Here is a 19,102-nt window from a genome sequence, read left to right as displayed (position 1 = left end):
AGATATTTCATAGTATCTATAATAAATGCAAAGAAATCAATACAAACAAAACTTGGCTTTAGCAAACTGTACATACATAAATAACTTTTCTTTGACTGTAACATTCAACTTTTTTTCACATAAAGCCTTTCATGATCTTATTTATTACATCCAGTTTTTCTTTATACCTTTAAAAAAAGTGCCTTTAGATTTACAGCTTGTGCTTCTAAAGCAAAGGTTAGAATATCATGCCCCAAAGGAAACAAGGTAAAAAGAAAGGTGCCATATAAGCTCTTAAAAACTGTATGTTACAAGGTTCTAAAATCTCATCAGCACAGGTTGGTTGGTACATTGCTCAATGCCAACACGGCTCCCAGGAGAGTCCTTTATTGAATGGATGGAGCAGCACCGTGGGAGAGCTGCTCAGTCTAGTGACGTCTTGGGTGTGCATAGGATGAGCCAATGGCCCAGAATTCACGTGTCCAGAGAACGTTGGAGGTCCTCAGTCTCTTTAGTGCTGAGGCTCAGAGTTTGTGTCTGCTCTCCTCCTGTCCTTGCTTACCGTCCACCTTTGGAGCCATGATTTCACCCACGAGACACGGAGGAGAGCTAAAGCTGCCACACCGAGGGCATTCGCCAAGATCCGGGTACTGTTTTTGCTAGCTTGGGGTCGCTTTTGGCCAAACCCTCCTTATGCTACCAGCACCGCTGCTGATGGCGTCTGCTTGGTTCAGAGCGGAGGAGGGCCGTTTGTGTATCTGAGCATGGGGTGGAAGGATCGGGCAAAGTTGTTGGAGAGGGCACAGCTGTAGTCTTCCTCTGACATCGGCACGAGGCAGGCGAGCCCGATGAGGAGCAGCAGGAGAAGCTGAAGCGGAAGAGCCGCTCGGAGGACTCTGAACCAGAAGGCTCGGCCGGACCGAGCGGGCCGAGGCTCAGAAAGGGAGGAATCGGAGCCACCTTTTATGGACCTGAGAGGAGAATCGACATAAATAACTCAAATATCTCCATGTTGGATGGATGCTGCTTTTTGCTTCCTCACCTTCCTGAGAGCTAAAGGACCACGCCAAACCCAACCCATCCTGGCAATGAGCGGGCAGCCTCTGCAGTATGCCCGGGTGATCTCCCCACCACCACATGAAGAGTGTTTTTTGGACACATCACTGATGAAAATATAAACGTTTAGTCAGTCAACGAAAGGCAACTAATTGGTTTCAAATCCCATCCCTTAATTTGGTAAAACACTTTCCGTCCACAAAGACAACTGCTCTACACACATCCGACCAGCATAGATCAAGCAGATCCAGGATAATTAAAATGTGGATGTTTGATGCAGGACATTTTGGTTTAAGGGTATCAGTAGCACCATTAGGCAAAATTAGTTGCTGTCAGAATTATGCAAAGTATCCCATCGTGCCATCTTGGATGGGCCGAAACCTACGCAGCAAGGTTAAGAACAGCGGCAGCCATCTTGAAGAGAGTCAAAGTTCAAATAGTCTTAGAGTAGACCCTGGTTTCATCTTGCACTGAATCAGCATCTGATCCTGAGCCAAGTGGGTCCCAAAGCTGTATGTGAAAGGGTGGCAGCAGAGTTAGCCTACAGAACACTTGTGCGGGATGGCGTAGATTCTAGGCGGAGCCTATCTATTGCTAGCTCTGTGACTTTGGGAAACAGACATTTTCTGAGAATAGATGATCTTCTTGAAGGCTCCTTCTAGACTCACAGTTCCAAGTTTTCCTACCTACTTCCATTTTCCCTTCTAATTTTAAATAGTACATTAGAGATTAAGTATGAATTTCAGCGCTCATAAGAAAGACTGCAAAATTCTGAATATGGAAGTTAAGTCCTGGGTGAGGTACACTATTTTCTCTTTGTGAGTATCCACTAATGTCTTATTTGGTTACTAGCAGAAAAGCCGTAGAAGGAAATGGTATTTACAAGAGGCATTTTGTACACACATACACATGCACACAAAACACTCCAGGAACAAAAAGAATATATGTACCAATGAGACACATTCCCCCATACCTACTATGAATTTCCTAATGGTGATAATATCACTAAGTGTTATAATATCACTTAGGGTAAGGACACTGAATGTGAGGCCACTGGAGAAATAAGAAGGTATAAAAACTATATTGGTTACTCTACATTTTTCTCCTAAGAAAAGATTATGTTTCCAGGTATCCTATAAGCCATTAATTTCTGAAAACAGATTATATTCATATCAGTGAGGGATAAGAGGTGGCATCAAAGAAAATAAATGTTAAGATAAAAAAACAGACATAAATCCCTTAAAAGGGAACAAGAGGGAGTACTCAAAGCTTTTTTATTACACTGTCAAAGACATACATGAGACAAGCAGACTACTCCGGCAGGAGCTCCAATCAGCCACGTACCGCACTATGTTTCTAGTCCAAACAGCCACGTACCACACTGTGTTTCTAGAATGGTTCTTGCAGTGTCATGAAACAAACAAACAAACAAACAAAACAAACAACCCAAAAACAAATTGTTGGCCCAAATTGTTGTATTCTTGTCTGAGGTCTACGACTAACATCTGTGTAACCTTGAACAACTCACTTCACTTCTGAGTGTCAACAGCTTCAAACCTTCCAAATAAGATTAGATTGTCTTCCAACTTGAAAGTTCCATATTTTATACATTCTATGTCTTCTACAAGTTGGTTAGTATAGTCTACCAACTGGGAGGCCATAAGAGTTTAATCACCATCTAGTGGTCAAACTGATTAACTGCCCTTATGCCCAGGCCACCGAGCTACTCCTCATAAACTGAGTAGGAAAGGTTGTATATTTTTGTGAAAATATAGTAAACATACATGAAGTATGTCACATATCTATTAGTGGAAGGAGAAAACAGAAACTTCTCAAGCTTCCAGATTATAAAATATTCATGTTGAAATAAAACCTTAGGGAATATGTAGTCCATCTTCTAACTCCATACATAAGTGGCTAAGGAGGGTTAACATTTACTCTTCTAATCGCTGGGCAACACACTAAGCATTTATCTTATTCTCTCACTTAATCCCTTTGATAGTCTCCACGTGCTCATTATCGTTATCTTCACCTTATAGATGACGAAAAGGAGACTCAGATAGAGTAGCCGGCTCAAGGTTATACAGTTAACAAGTGGCAGAATTAAGATTTCAACCTTGAGATCTTTAAGTCCCAGAACTTGGATTCTCTGGATAGGGCCAATCACTTGCCCCAAATCACACAGTGAAATGAAGAGCTCTAGCAGGAAGCAGGGTTCCCACGTCATGCCCTACCACCCTACCACCCTGGACGAATGAAGGTCGTCCAGGCCATACTTATGTATCTCACATGTAGAAGCAAAGAAGACAACGCTTGTATCCTAAAATATTTGGAGGTGAGTGGTTTCCTTGGGTCTGAAATAAATGCTTCTGATTGTAAAGCCTCAGAGTATCACACAGATCAACTCAGTATTATGGACATAAGAACATTTTGCTTTGAGGCTATTGTACAATCTTGGGCAAGTAACTTAGTCTGTCTTGTCTTCAGTTTTCTCATTTGCAAAGATAAGGGGTACATTAATTTTCTCAAATCATTTTGGGTCTGACAGTGTATGAATTCAATGGTTTGCCTTAAAGTGTGTCGAGAAGAATGGGACAGTCACCCATGAACTCTGGATTGAATTTTCCTTTACTGTATTTTTCCTTTGAGCTGAAAACATGCCCTGGCAAACACCACTCACCACCTGTCCCCGGGTGAGTTACAACAGGAGCACCAAAGCCAATTCTACATTTCCTCCTTATTCAATATTCAAATAAAATGAAGTTGATTTCTAACAGTCTCTTTCTTTCGAAGACAGACATTTAAGGACATTAGTTACGGGCAAGTCTGTGCATATACTTAACAGTACAATTTGACTGACAGAGCTGAATAGCCCCTGTTTATCAATTATTACCTTCTCTGAGTGAGGAAGCCAAAGATCAAGATGAAAACAGAGGCTGCACTTTGACAAGTCCGCTCCTGAGAAACACTAGAAAGGTCACCATCTTTGGAATATGGGCTCATGTGTTACAGAGTCTGTTGAAGGACATGGCACATTTAACAGCATCAGAGCATTTCTTATTAAAATTTAATTAGCATGTGCCTTCTAACGTTGAAGAATGCTAACCTAGGGAGAAGTAATGGGCTGAGATAGGGACAGAGAGAACGCACAGTGCTGAGCGGGCTTCCGTGCAGTTCACCGCTCTTGGAAATGTCTACTTTATCTACTGAGATAAATGCCACCCCCTTGGGACAATTATCAGGGTTTCAACATGCCCAAAATTGCCTCTCCTAGGACGAACCTGTACTAGAGCTCTTAGTACCAGCAGGATAATGGTGCCCAGGGAAAAGGGTACTTTTAATATTTATCTATTGACCTAAGGGTACCTGTTTCAAGAGTCTTGGGAAATCTGACAAGGGAAAGGACAAAGACTACTCATTAACTAGTCACTCATCACTCTCCGACGGCCTTATTACATAAATAGATGTGAGCTGAGATTGTGTTTATAGAGGAAAAATGAAATGTGTGAACTTTTCCAAGAAACTCAGTCGATGGAGCTATTCCAGACAATTCTGCCCAGCAAAAATGTGCTTATTCTCTCCAAGTAAATATTTAGTTTATCGTTTTTCTCTCTCCCCTCACTCAAATTTCTGGGTACATAGCTGCCCAGGAGTTGTTTCATATCTTTCCCGAAATACATACAGTTGTGGGTGAAGGAAGATGGTAGGGGAAGAATAACACGCCACACAAAAGAAAGGATGACCCAGGGATATTGAAAGGCTGAAGAGCTTGCACAAAATATGACTCATCTCAAAAATTTTATATAATCAAGGAGAATAAAATGAATTACTTCTGGGCATCAATTATTTAAAGGCAAGTGAAGAGAAACTTTCAATGCATTTTGTTCCTTGTTTGCTAACAGTGGCAGTGTCCTAACAGGAATTTATTGTGAGAAAGTAGCTAGGTTGTATATGATCTTGTTGTCTGCTCTAGTGTGGATGGCCTTTGTTCCTTGGATGTGTGGTTCAGAAGACAAATTTCCAGAATCAATTTAGGATTTCAGTCTTCTTTAAAAAACAAAATGACCTAAACAGTGTCAGGTAGCCTGGGGCAGCCCAAGATCTAGAACTGTTGTGTAAAGGAGTCCTCCCCTTCTCTGGCAGAGGGAAGTGATTTACAAGCTAGGATCCAGAGTCAGGTTGGTCTGGTTCAAATCTATAATCTTCATGCCTCTAATCCTCAGCGTCCCTGTCTGTGAATTTGGGAATACAGCCATGCCATGGGGATGTGGTAAGAGTTAAATAAGATGACAGATATACAATGCTTAGCACAGTGCTTAGGATACATTAAGTGCTAAATAAATGTCACAATTTATCATTATTATCTTATCATCATTGTTAAAGCAAAGGTGTGCTAACTCATACCATTAGAGACTGGTTGTATACAGCTTTGTCTCCAAGGAGAATGGTCCTGATTTATCAGTAATTCTTTCAAAGATGTGATACAATTGCCAAAGTGGTTGACCTTTTCCTGGGAAACACTGGGAATGCATACCTCAAAATATCAGAAAAGAAACATTGGCCCTTTACCCTATAACTGTTCTCAGCCTTGGTGGCCAGCCTGTCCTAGCAGTACACCTGTATAGACTGAGGCTCTCTCAATGCCTATGGATAAGTAGATCCCATCAGAGCCTGACAGACAGACTTGAAAAAAAAATTCCATAAGATATTGGACAGTGGGGGCGCCTGGGTGGCTCAGTGGGGTTGGAGCCTCTGCCTTCGGCTCAGGTCATCATCCCAGAGTCCTGGGATGGAGCCCCACATTGGGTTCTCTGCTCCGCGGGGAATCTGCTTCCTCCTCTCTCTGCCTGCCTCTCTGCCTACTTATGATCTGTGTCAAATAAATAAATAAACTCTTTTAAAAAGTGCTTATTTAAAAAAAAAAAGAAACTGGACGGTGTTTACAGTGACGTGCTCACAGTTTTCCCCCCTCCTTTCATCCGCTGCTTCTCTTCCCGCCTTAGTTCTCCGTGTAGAAGGTGCCAGAGACCAAAGGTGTCTGAGGAAACTTTGCACGTTAGAATATTTAGAATATGTTTCAGAATTTGTGGTTAACTTTTAGAATGAAGTCATCACTTCACTGTGTCCACACTACGGAGCAATTTCTCCTTTGCCTTGCTGGAAGCTGCCGTAAAATCTTCCCGTGTGTCATCTTTAAATGATCGACAGCAGAGTTGGGAAGACTTACTGGTGATTGAGTTAGATGATTTTAAGGCAAAAGCAGAAAAATAAAATGCAGCTGGACCACCATAAACATTCCTTCTTAAATCTATTTAATCTAAAAATGACGAATGATTACTATGAATGTTCTTCAAATGTTCATAATTTTCAGGGAGTCTTGAGGAGCTCCTTGTAATTGATTTGGGGAATCTGCAGATTCTGACACATGGAAAGGACCATGTGGTAGTAATTTTGTAAGCCCAGTACGTAAACGTAGTAGGAATGCAGTAAATACTGGCATCAAGTTATATGTAGGCTTAGAATATTAGATACGAGGATACAGAACTGTGGCTATAAGATCAACCTGAAATCATATACAGCATGTAAGCAACTGTATTATGAACACCAGACCTTAAACAACAAAAACAATGTAAGAACCCCCTTCCTTCAAATGGATACCCAGTTTTTTCCAGCTCAGCCTCTTTCCTCTCTTAGAAAGAATATGTGTCTATCATTTTCCATTGCAGATCGCTGGGGTCAACATTCTAAACCGTTTATGCTTTCAAATTTGCTGGACCAGTGCAAGATCAAACACAAGGTACTCTCAAGTCTCAACGTAAAGGAACATCATGACAGCTTGGATAATGAGTGAAGTTAATTCCTTCCCAGCGGACTCCGCATTCCATTGTCGGGGTTGGGTGCACCCCAAACAGAGGTGCCAAGAAATTAAGAAGTCCAAGAATGGTCAACCACAACCTGGCTGCCAAGGTGTTTCATGACGTCTGCCCTTCAGGTGTAGATCATTTGTATTCCAGACCCTCTACGGAGCAAAGTAAACACTGTGCTGTGTGCTCAGAAAGATGTTAATAAACAGCGCTGGGCAGAGCAGAGCTGAAAGGCACCTGTGGATGTCACAGTAAGAGCGTGGCTGTCCCAGCCGCAAAGCCCCATTAGGAGAGACACTGAAGCACTTGCTGCCCTAGAAGATGATGCCTTGGACATTTTCAGAAGACCCATGTGACTGAAAGAATTGGGGCTACAGATTGATGTGATATTTAGGAACCAAAAGGTGGTTGCTATTGATGTTGCATAGTAACGTAAAAGACCATCATTGATGTCAACCAAAGAACTGATCTCTGGTATCCTAAAAGGACTGCTATGGGGACATTGCCCATCTCTGTTCATGGCGCATTAGCAATTTGTAGTGGACAAGATGAACAAAACAATAATCTGTCTTTAGTACGTAATTGGCTTTTCTTACAGGGGACTAAGAGAACATCAGAGCAGCTGTAGAACTCCATCATTATCTTTAAAAATCCTTGTGAGTTTTTCTCCATTCATATTTCATTATTGATTTATTATGGACAAAAAAAAAACCCCACAAAATTGTCATCAAACCAAATCAAAGGGAAAGAAAAAAAAAGCGCAAGTAAAGGCTTAAAACCAAAAAGCACATCAAAGTACATTCTGCATTGCTTCAGCTGAGTTGGAATCACCAAATCAAACATCCAGTCCCTTCAGCACGCAGCTGGAAAACGAAAACTATTACTCAGGGATCGTTTTCAGCTCTACACTTCCTCGCTCCTCTTTTGATTCCAGCTCAGGACTGGTAAGTTTCCAGAGGGGCAAAATACTTGAACAGTCTGCTTGGGCTTGGAACGAAAAATTAGCTCCAGGGACAGTATTTTCATGTCTAAAAAGTCAACCAGGGGAACACGAACTGATTAGTGAAAGGGCAGAGCAGCACAGACATCACACCAACAACGAAGAAGGCAAAGCACCAGTAAGGGCAGAAACGAGGGGCTGTTGGAAGCCAGGCGTGAAGCACGGAGTGGCAGCTGTGCGTGGGCTCTCTGGGCGCCCCCTGGCAGGGGCACTGACTTCCCTCATCTCTAGCGTGAAAGAGCTTGCCAAGTGTCAGGAAGGTGAGTGACTGAGTGTGCTGGCAGAAGAGGAGTTTTGGGATAAGCAAAAGAGAGAAGGTGCTTATAAATTTTAAATAATACCAAATTAGGACTTGCCATTTTGAGAATTCAAAACCCACAATCTGGATAAAACATGAAAATAAAATAAAAAGCTGGGGATGTTAGTATATTTTATTCAGATTTGTGGGTTCTGTGAGTGGTAAAATAATTCATTGATCTATTACCTGTCTTATTGTAAAATCTAGAAATAAAGAGGATGATGAAAGTCTGCCATGAATCAAATGTGCCATCCACTGCACCGAATCCTTCCACGCACACAGAATACGATGGGACGGAAAGTACCAGATGGCCTATGTATAGTTAGATGAAATTCTGGTGGGCTCCAAATATTTTGTGCTCTGGGCTTTACTTATACTTTGCACTTAGAAAAGTCTCTTCCAATTTACTAGAAAAAGGGTGTGCGGATGAAACAAGAAATTTCTCAACTACCCTGAGGCAGACCAGACAGAGGCCTACCTAAATCATGGACCATTTTCATCATCCTCTTGGAGTTCTAGAACAGTGTGGAAACCAGGAGAATAAGGTACCTGCTATGTGGACTGCTGACAGAGGGTCCGGGCTGTGAGAGACTACATTTGCCTCGTGGCTGTTTGCAATGAACAGGGGTAAAGAAAGAAGAATGTTCAGTCCAGGCAAATAAAGACAAGCTACTGAAAAAAAAAATAAACTAAAAGTGCGGCAAAGGAAAAATAAATCAAATGAAATGATCAGTACCCACGAACTCAGGAAACTGGCTTTTCTTTTGTGGAAGAAACAAAGCAAATTCAAATCTCGAGCATTGGTCACTGAGGAAACAAACAGTGGGGGTTCGGAGTCCCCACTTCAGTGGGTATAGGTGCCTCCATTTTTCATGGTCTACACGCAGGTGACTACACCAGCCAAGGATTCACTTACAATAACTATGAAGGTCAATATGCCTTGGCCCACCATTATTTCTTACTCTTCTAGAACACTGAAACAGTACTGAAACTCTCAGCAGATACAAAATAACAGTGGCAATATGAGATTTTTCTCTGTAGAATGCTGAGGACCAGACAAGTTAAATCAGGGCTAGAATGTGACTCGAAAAGCCAGTATTCCTTCACATTCTTAAACTAGGATCTATAGGAAACTAGCGAATGTAGTAAAAAAACAATCCTAAATAAGATAATAACATTTATCAGCATAGAACTTAAGTGTTTATAACAAAAATCGTACAAACAAAATCAATACTTCTAAAAACTAAGGAAAATGGGATGTAATAAAAATGAATATAATCATAAAGCCGGACCAAAAAAAAATAACAAAACAAAAACAAGCTTCTAATTACACAGAGAAATCAAAGTATAGAGGGTAGCAGGGGCCAGATTCGTCTTTCCGTCCTCACAGAACGCCAGTGAGGCAGCCTCCCGAAGGCTCTGTGGCTGAGGCCTCTTGAGCTATTGCCTCTGCGTGGGCAGCACAGTCGCCCCAAACCGTCAGAACCACCTTCAGGAGCTTCTTCACTTGAGAGTTCAAAAGAACCTCCACTTGTCTCATACATTCACGGGTCTCATGAGACGCTCTCAGTTTTGTCTGCTTCTGGCTGAGACGCCCCTTTACCTGGAACCTACGTTTTTAGGCTCTGGTGGTAGTGGTTGGAAGGGAGGAGCCACCAAAGAAACAAGGAAACACCACGCTATCGATGGCCCTTGAAGCGAGAGAAATAATTTGTCTCCCTGTACCAACCACACCCTGAGCCCTCCTTCTTTGGAAAAACAGAATGTTCTTTTCCATTCCTGAGTGCACGTGGGGAGGGCATGCCGCAGGGCCGAGGAAACACCACTTCGCTGGGTTACTGTGTGACAACCCTCTTCTGTAGGGGGACTCCTGCTCTCCCCAGGGGGAGCCTATGGACCCTGAGGTTGGTATAGATAGTGTCGCGTCCCTGTGTTCCCTCCCATGGGCCAACTGAGAAGGACCAGTGGAAAGTTACCGTTCTTTGTCTGTTTGGGGTGCTTCTTCCGGAAGTAGGACTCACAGATCCCGAAGTGTCCAGCTCATCAGCCGAAGACCAGGAAGACAAATCCTATGTAGGAAATAGAGTCCCTCAATGACTCTGTGTCCCAAGGCCGTGATGGCTTGGTAATCCCCAATGCATTTGCCAGCCCATCCCCACCCATCCTCTGTAAAATCAAACCATTCCTTGGGCAAAATAGAATCAGACAACTGTAAGAACAAAACCTAATTCTTCTAATGTATCAGGACTTTTCTGGTTGTAAATTTGGTCCTGCTGGAAAATACAGGCACAGTTTCGCTGCTCCTATGTCACTTACAGCTTTTTCATTCCTTGATGACACGGATGGGGATGAGTGGAAGAGGAGGAGGGGAAGGAACTCATCTTACACTCCAGGTCAACTGGGCCAGGGGGACACCAATTCATTTGAGTTAGAAACAAAATATAGTCATCCAGGAGCCTGCTTTTGTAGTATGTCTGGCACTACTGATTTTCAGAGGAGACTGGTCCTTTGCAGGCTTACGATGGGGCGGGGTGATTGCGTGTTCAAAACAAGGTTTAGCAACTGGTTGTTTGAAGTCTTACCAAGCCCCTCTGTCTCTACAAATGCATTGATCAAAACCAATAATACGGCCACGATGCAGTAGATTTAAGAAAAAAATCTAAAAATCTAGATTTAAAAAAAAAAATCCAAAAAGTAAATGAGCAGAAGACATTCTCTATGAATGAATTGCCGCCTATGTCAGGTGATCTCATGCCTTCCGGTGTTTGAATACAAAACTCAGACTCCACGACTGGTTATGATCTACCACAGCCGTGTGAATGAAAATGTGAAAACGTGTGAATTCGTAAATAAACAGGGTAAAATACAATACCACAGTAGAGACGGTAAAGGGTTAGCAGTAACGATTGCAAGGTTTGTTTTTTGATGTAATAGAATCAAAAGCAGTGTCCTAATATAAAAGTTTATGAGTCCCTTTTTTGAATTTTCAGACAGGGCTTGTGAGGGCAGTGATTGAGAGCAGGCACTTTATTCTGACAAGTACTATAGTCAAAGTCCTAAAAATGGATAAAGATGATGCTTCTTTGGTTTCCTGTAAGAGATGCCACACACTGATGTCTGCTTAGAGCTTACCTGCTGACTGCTTGACATGTCTAATAGCTTCTCCAGCTCCTTGATGTGACGACTGACCTCCTTCAAGAGAAGTTTGAGCCGATTTCCAATTACGTGGACTTTTTCTTTGGCTTCCAAACAGTCCGCGCCTTCAGCGTTGACCAGGAGTTGGCAAGACATGTCTTGCAGTGAGGACACTCTGAGCTGGGATTCCAAGAGCTCCTGCCTTATTTGCTACGTGCATGATAAGAAATGCTTTACTAACAACTTCTGATATTTGGGGAAAATTCCAAAAAGGCAGAATGACATCAGTTTAACTTGGTGGGCAATTAAACCTGAATATCCGAATGCTGTGCTCACATAGGGAAGAATGAAGCAGCCTGTGGCATTTGGGAATGGGGGTCAGGGTTCTAACCCTGCCTCTGCCAAAAACAGTCTATAAGTCCCCTGAACCTTTCAATCTCAAGTTTTCTCATTTCAGAAAATGATAGTACTCTTTCCTGCCTGGTTCCCAGTAAGTATATTAAAAGGTTCAAATTGGTGGTTATACATGAAAGTGCTTAAAATATCAAGTACTAAGCAAAAGAGACCTAAGATATTCTTTTATACAGAAAGAGAAACATTAACATATAAATATAGAAAAACTCAGGTATGTCTAAGTATACGCTGATCTTTGTTAAACATTTTTTGAAGGCTAGAGTAGTGATTCATTATTTACAACTAATGTCTGAGGTCGAAAGTCAGTAAAAATGCCATTGCATAGCTATTCCCTCTTGGTTTCCAAGACCTTTATGGTACTGAATCAAAAGCTACCAATTCTGTTGGTTAGGTTAGTAAGCATTAAATGTTGAGAAATGACATTTTAAAAACACAGAAAGCTACAAAATGCAAATCATTTTCTCCTAATGGAACTCAAATATACTGCTTTATCTTCTATAAAGTCTCCTAAGTACGCTGTACATTATATTGTCTAAAGCCCTTTGTATAAGAATCTATGCCGAGATTCTGCAAATTCCCTTTTGAATTCAGTGCTAGAAAAAGTTTCTTTCTCCTTGACAACTGGCATGTTTTCTTCATCTCAGATAATGAAAATAACTTTTCACATTTCCCTTTTTGTCTTCATTTTCACAAAACAGTGACAAGGTTATTGTTAAATCTAAATTTCTTTTTTTTTTTTTTTTTTAAAGATTCTATTTATTTATTTGAAAGAGGGAGAGTGAGTGAGAGAAGGAGCATGAGCAGGGGTAGAGGGAGATGCAGACTCCCCACTGAGAAGGAGCCCAAAGTGGGGCTCGATCCCAGGACCCTGGGATCATGACCTGCGCCGAAGGTAGATGCTTAACTGACTGAGCCACTCAAGTGACCCCACTTAATTTCTTCTTAGAAGTCTTAATGGTCTCTTTGTAAATAATAGTTTCAATGTCCATAAAAATAAAATTTAAGACACCCAATATACTCTTATTTTATGCATAGATGTAACAAATACAGTTTAAATTAAAAATAAGTGTAATTGCCAAAGATCTGCTTTACTAAAAACAACCTCGTTAAGATGAAGAACATCTAAGATTTCTAGAATTGAGCAATGACTAAAGAACCAGATTCTAAAGCTGGTAGACATTGTCTCTTATAAGTATGTTTGCTTCCCCCAAATCAGAAACTATAACAAATAAAAAAGAGAACGTTAGAGACCAGTATGCGAAATGTAAAAAAAATAAATTATCACCCACATTCTTTTTCTGTACATGAAATGGATGACTGCTGTGACGAACCACGCTGCCAGAGCTCACACATCTTACCATGAGCTGCCTGTGATGGTCTTGAAGTGTCTCTGCATCCAGGTTAGAATCAATAGGGACGATTTCATTTTTCCTCCTGTCGATGTTCTCCAGCATAAGAAGCAAACCATGACTCATTTCATGGAAATCCTACGGAGAAAAAAAAATGGAGTATAAAATCATCTTGAATAATATATTTTTCTTTCCCTCACAGCTTAAATTTCCAGTCTTCACAATTGGTACCACTGGCAAAGATACGTTGCATTTAAGGTCTTAGGCACAACTCCTTTCTGAGAAAGGCACCGGCACTGTGGCAATTATCTGAGTTCACATTCTCACCAAGAGCATCTAGTTCGCTATTTGAGGGGGAATCTGGACATAAGGAAACACCGGCATCGGGTACTTAATTTCTAGGGTTACTATACAGTTTGGAAGGAAACAGCTCTGCTCCCGGCTCTTCCCCTCTATTCAAACCTTCCCATGTTGTAAGGCCTTAATCCGGTTCCTATGTCCTTCATTCATCCATTCGGTCATTCATTTATTCCACACATAGTCACTGAACATCTCTTAGGCACGGGACAGGAGGGGGCCCAGGGGCGAAACAACAGCCTGCGCGCCTGCTTTCAGGGTATTCCTGGGGTACAGGCAGGCCCGGGAAGCAGGTGTGCACTGTGCTCGGATACCCTCCGCTCCCGCTTCGGATCTACAAGGCCCTGCACGATCCAGTCGCTAAGCATCTCCGTGCTCTTCCTCATCACTCTCTGCCTCTCTGACGACATTCTGATCCCACTGGCCTCTTTTCCGACCTTAAAGACGCTAAGCCCTTTCCTGTTTATGGGACATCCCATTGGCTCCGTCTGGCAAAATCCCTCCAGTGTCGGCTCCCAAATTCCTACAAGTTCCCTGACCTCTATCCCAAAGTGGCTTTTCTCATCTTACCATCAACGCTTGCAAACATTTTGGTTAAGCAATTACTCGTATTTAAAAAAAAAAATTTGTGTGTGTGTGTGTATGAGAGAGAGAGAGAGAGAGAGCGAGCGAGCATAAGCAGGGGGAGCAGCAGGCAGAGGAAGAAGCAGGCTCCGCCCTGAGGAAGGAGCCTGACTTGATCCCAGAACCCTGGGATCATAGCCTGAGCCGAAGACAGACACCCAACCAACTGAGCCACCCGGGCATCCCAGGAATTACTTGCGTTTTACTGTTTGTCTTCCCCAACAGAAGCAGAGGCTGTGTTGTATCCTGACTGCTCTGTCAGAGCAGGCACTCATCAAATAATTATGGTCAAACGGATGAGCAAATACTTGTAATGCTCACTTTCGTGTTCAGGAGATGTCTGCCAACATGCTCAGTAAGTATCAGTTGAATAAATGAATGACTGAATGAGTCGGGGCTGAGATAAACTTGTGGGGCTAGTTTAGTTAGCTGGATACAAGACAGGGTCCAGCTGCTTGAACTCCTGTTCAGATGTACAGATTCTCCAGTATAATGAGTAGTTTGGGCAAGAAGTTATCTCGTTCAAATCCTGGCACTGGGGAATGATGGCATCCCTTGAAGTGACCTTGATAAATCAAGTCCCAGACTCAGCTACACTGGAAATGTGTGACTCCCTCGAACCTGACACTGCATCAGTGCGTCCTGGAGCAGGCCCCGCCACTCTTCCAGCAGCGAGCACACCCGGTCCCAGCGCCCGTTCATCTGGCACAAGCGGTCTCGCAGATCCTGGCTTTTCTCACTGCCGGTCTGGGTGAACTCGGAGCTGCACAGGTTGATGGAGAGGATGATGGCTTTGCGGTGGTCCACAGCTTTCTGGAGCTCCTATAAAGAAAAAGGAGAACAATGAAAGAAAGAAAATAACAGTAAAAACATTTAGAGCACAGTTTAAGACCTTAGGGAATGCTTCACCCAAATTAAAAGATCCATTCATTAAAACTGGCCTTAACGGAACGGCTAGATAAGAGACAGTGGTGCACACCACTGAGGGCCACGCTATAGGTAAAGAAATGGATTAGACATACACTGGACAACTTGAGTGGGTTTTAAAATATGGGGACGCCTGGGTGGCTCAGTTGGTTGAGCGGCTGCCTTCGGCTCAGGTCGTGATCCCAGTGTCCTGGGATCGAGTCCCACATCGGGCTCCTTGCTCCGCGGGGAGCCTGCTTCTCCCTCTGCCTCTGCCTACCACTCTGTCTGCCTTGCTCGCTCTCTTTCTCTAACAAATAAATAAATTAAATTAAAAAAAATTAAAATATGGTGTAGAGTGAAAGAGTCAGAAACAGAACAGTGTGTGCACTATAACAGCATTTATGTGATTTAAAAGGCAGGCACACACACACAAATCCACATTTTTCATGCATATATGAATGAATACTCATTCAGTATCTAAGAATGCTTGCCATGGGCTTCAGGAATGGAAATTTTAAAAGTGGGGGGAAAGGATAAATAAATAAAATTAAGAGGAACTTCGCAGGAAGTTTTGATGACCCTGTGCAATGAACCAAGGAGTTGATGAACTCAACTCACAGCGTGGGAATCCAACAGCGATAAAACCAAACACACCCAGACCTGGCTCGAAGAGTTCTGGGCAAGAGGAAATGTTCTGGCCTAAGAATCTCATCACTAGACCAATGGAACTCCAAGTTGTGTGCAGAAGAATGAAATGGGAAACTTGCTAAGTAGGCAGTTTCCCAGGCCTCAGCCTCCAGCTGTTTGGACTTGACAGGCACAGAGAGTTAGTGGCCCAGAAGGGGAGAGCCCTGCTGGTGTCACAGGCCACATTCCTGTGATGGCTGAGAGAATGGATGGGTATTTCAACAGCTAACCTATTCAGTTTGGTTTCACAAGAAACTAGGCAACTGATTTTTGCTCGATGCATTTCCCAGAAATCTAGAACTATCCCAAGAACTTGTGTAGCACATGATTACACATTAATGATTCAGTATCTGGGTACTGTTTAAACATCCCTAGATTAGTTTCAGGTCGGTGATCCTGCAAACCACATCTGCCCATGTTACATCTTCTTCTAAGTTCTCAACGTTTCTGTTATGTTGCCAGCTTGTCTTAATTTTTCACTTTCCAAAAGATTCTTAAAATGCCGTAATATAGATTTGACCACAGAGATATTGTAAGATCAAGGTATACTGTGGAAAGATACTTGCTTATTCCAAAGACTTATCCTTAGGAAGCAGACAGGAAGGATTGGGAAGGCACGTGGAGGGTGGCTGCTTCTTATCACACAGGCTGACGTTCAAGGTCTCATTTTCCCACCCTAATCTCACTTAGGTCTCAGACTCTGGCCAACATTCGTTTTATCAACTTTTTAAGGAGTCTGTCATCATACACACGGCCTTACATTTTCCCAGAGAGGAACCAAAATAATTTAAGTACTCTAGAGAAAACCGTATCTTATAATCCAGATAATATAAGTCACATCTCCCATCGGATGCTTCATCCAGAAATCGATGGGGCTAGTGCAGAGGGTATTCTATAAGAAGAAACCAGAGCCACAGTGGGGAAGACTCGTTTCTCTGCAAATTTAAAACAAACAACAACCAAAACAAGCCACCAAAACATCACTCCAAAATAAATGACATACATGAAACCCGAGAGACACGAAAGCAGCACACTTGACCCTTGAGCCTGGAGAGCCTACGTAGCTCCATTCTGACGAAGAGTGTATCTCGATGTTCTCCAAACGAAAAGACAAGACCGAAGGAGCTAGTAAAAACAAACTGGGCTCTCGGTCCAGAGTAGGCTTCCAAAAGTCTCCGCATAGTAATGCACTTCAAGAACGGTGCTAAGGAGGAGAGTTAGGACCTGGAGATGGAGCTAAAGGACATGATCCTGGGCGGACGGACAGCCATCCAGGTCAAACTCAAGTGCACATGCCAGGTCCTCTAGCCCTAATGACTCCACAGTTTTGTTTTGCTGTATTCATTACACTGCAGATTCCTTCTGTGGCTATTATAATCTATTTCAGATGTTCCGCTGCCTCCAGAGTGTCCCACAATTTTACTACGTCTCCACCAAGTCACGGAGATGCAGTCTTGGAGAGGAAACCTCTCTAGCTCTAGATACGGACTTGCAGGAACCAGGTCGTTTCTGCATTTCCTTTAAAAGAGGCTAACCAGGTCCCAGAAGTTCCTGGGTGTTTCACGAACTTTTATGATTCGTCATTCCTACAGAACCAAGTCATGAAGTCATACGTGATTGTTTATTTACGCGGGGGCTGGTTCTACGACATGGTCCATCTTTCGGCCTTCCCAACCTGCTCTGTAAGTACTGGTTTGTGATGGTTGCGGGAGAGGAGGGCATTCGTGTTTGTCTCTGCCCACAGCTTCCCTGGGGCTGCGTGACAACCGATCGGCTAGAGCTAGTGGTTTCGTGGGAGCAGGCAGTGCACGTGGCAGTCCTCTGTGCGGCCGCTGCGGGGAAGGGGGAGGGCAGCTACCTTGAGCTTTTTGATTTGGAGCTCGATAGCCTGGATGTCGGTGCTGAGCTCCAGACGCCGCAGCTGCTCCAGCTCCTGCTCCGCCTCCCCCAGCCACGTCCAGACGCTGTTCAGGTCCGCCTGGAACTGTTGCCACTTCTGGAGGCTCTGTTTCATTCTCAGCTCCTTGCTCAGGGCCTGGGCCTGGATGAGTTCCCACCGGTCGATCACACCTGGTGGGACCCGACATACACAGGTTAGTGAGCTGCATTTCTCTGCACAGGATGTCTGGGAAATGCCTTAAACATACATCGGTAGCTACCGATAAGTAACGACAAAAAGAAAAGTAATCTGGGCGCCTGGGTGGCTCAGTTGTTAAGTGTCTGTCTTCTGCTCGGCTCATGATCCCAGGGTCCTGGGATCGAGCCCTGCATCAGGCTCTCTGCTCAGCCAGGAGCCTGCTTCTCTCTCTCCCACTCCCCTAGCTCGTGTTCCCTCTTGCTGTGTCTCTGTCAAAAAAATTTTTAAAATCTTTAAAAAAAGTAATTCTTTTTCTTTTTTTATAGTGTTCCATGATTCATTGTGTATAACACCCAGTGCTCCGTGCAATACATGCCCTCGTTAATACCCACCACTGGGCCAACCCATCCATAGACTCCCCTCCCCTCTGAAACCCTCAGTTTGTTTCCTGGAGTCCGTAGTCTCTCATAGTTCATCTCCCCCTCTGGTATGCCCACCTTCATTTTTCCCTTCCTTCTGCTAATGTCCTCCATGCCATTCCTTATGTTCCACGTATAAGCGAAACCATATGATAATTGTCTTTCTCTGCTTGACTTCTTTCTTTCTTTTTTTTTTAAGATTTTATTTATTTATTTGACAGACAGAGATCACAAGTAGGCAGAGAGGCAGGCAGAGAGAGAGGGGGGAAGCAGGCTCCCCGCGGAGCAGAGAGCCCGATGTGGGGCTGGATCCCAGGACGCTGAGATCATGACCTGAGCTGAAGGCAGAGGCTTAACTCACTGAGCTACCCAGGCGCCCCTCTGCTTGACTTATTCCATCCAGCACAAGCCCCTCCAGTTCCATCTATGTCCATCCAAATGGTGGGCATTCATCCTTTCTGATGGCTGAGTAATATTCCATTGTGTATATGGACCACTTCTTTATCCATTCATCTGTTGAAGGGCACCTCAGCTCTTCCACACTTTGGCTATTGTGGCCATTGCTGTATGAACACTGGGGTGCATGTGGCTCTTCTTTTCACGGCATCTGTATCTTTGGGGTAAACACCCAGTAGTGCAATTGCTGGGTCACAAGAGTATCTCTGTTTTTAACTTTTTGAGGAACCTCCTCACTGTTTCCCAAAGTGGCTGCATCAGCTTGCCTTCCCACCAACACCCTACACCAGTTAGAACGGCAAAAATTGACAAGGCAAGAAATAACAAATGTTGGAGAAGATGTGAGGAAAAGTAATTCTAACAGGCATGTCTGTTGTTGTCAGCTGTGAGAACAAAACAAAACAAAACAGCATAATGGCTGTGTTTATCCTACCTTCATTTTTTTAAAATTAATTAATTTTAATAAACATATAATGTA

General features: G+C 43.2%; 1 protein-coding gene across 3 annotated transcripts in view; it reads right to left on the bottom strand.

The window, feature by feature from the left end:
* SYNE1 (spectrin repeat containing nuclear envelope protein 1) overlaps nt 1-19,102 on the bottom strand; it is a gene marked incomplete at its 5' end in the record, with an annotated part of 469,383 nt that continues 450,281 nt past the window's right edge. For all 3 annotated transcript variants that reach the window (XM_080806008.1, XM_080806009.1, XM_080806010.1), the window contains 7 exons: nt 1-950; nt 8,747-8,805; nt 10,174-10,266; nt 11,330-11,542; nt 13,105-13,233; nt 14,698-14,898; nt 17,531-17,742. In XM_080806008.1, coding sequence (XP_080662134.1) covers nt 710-950; nt 8,747-8,805; nt 10,174-10,266; nt 11,330-11,542; nt 13,105-13,233; nt 14,698-14,898; nt 17,531-17,742 — 1,148 coding nt within the window. In that variant the 3' untranslated portion in view covers nt 1-709. The remainder of the gene's footprint in view (nt 951-8,746; nt 8,806-10,173; nt 10,267-11,329; nt 11,543-13,104; nt 13,234-14,697; nt 14,899-17,530; nt 17,743-19,102) is intronic.

This window comes from Martes martes (assembly GCF_963455335.1).
Source record: "Martes martes genome assembly, chromosome: 6".
NCBI classification, from domain to species: Eukaryota; Metazoa; Chordata; class Mammalia; order Carnivora; family Mustelidae; genus Martes; species Martes martes.
This window is presented reverse-complemented; position numbering and strand designations above follow the sequence as displayed.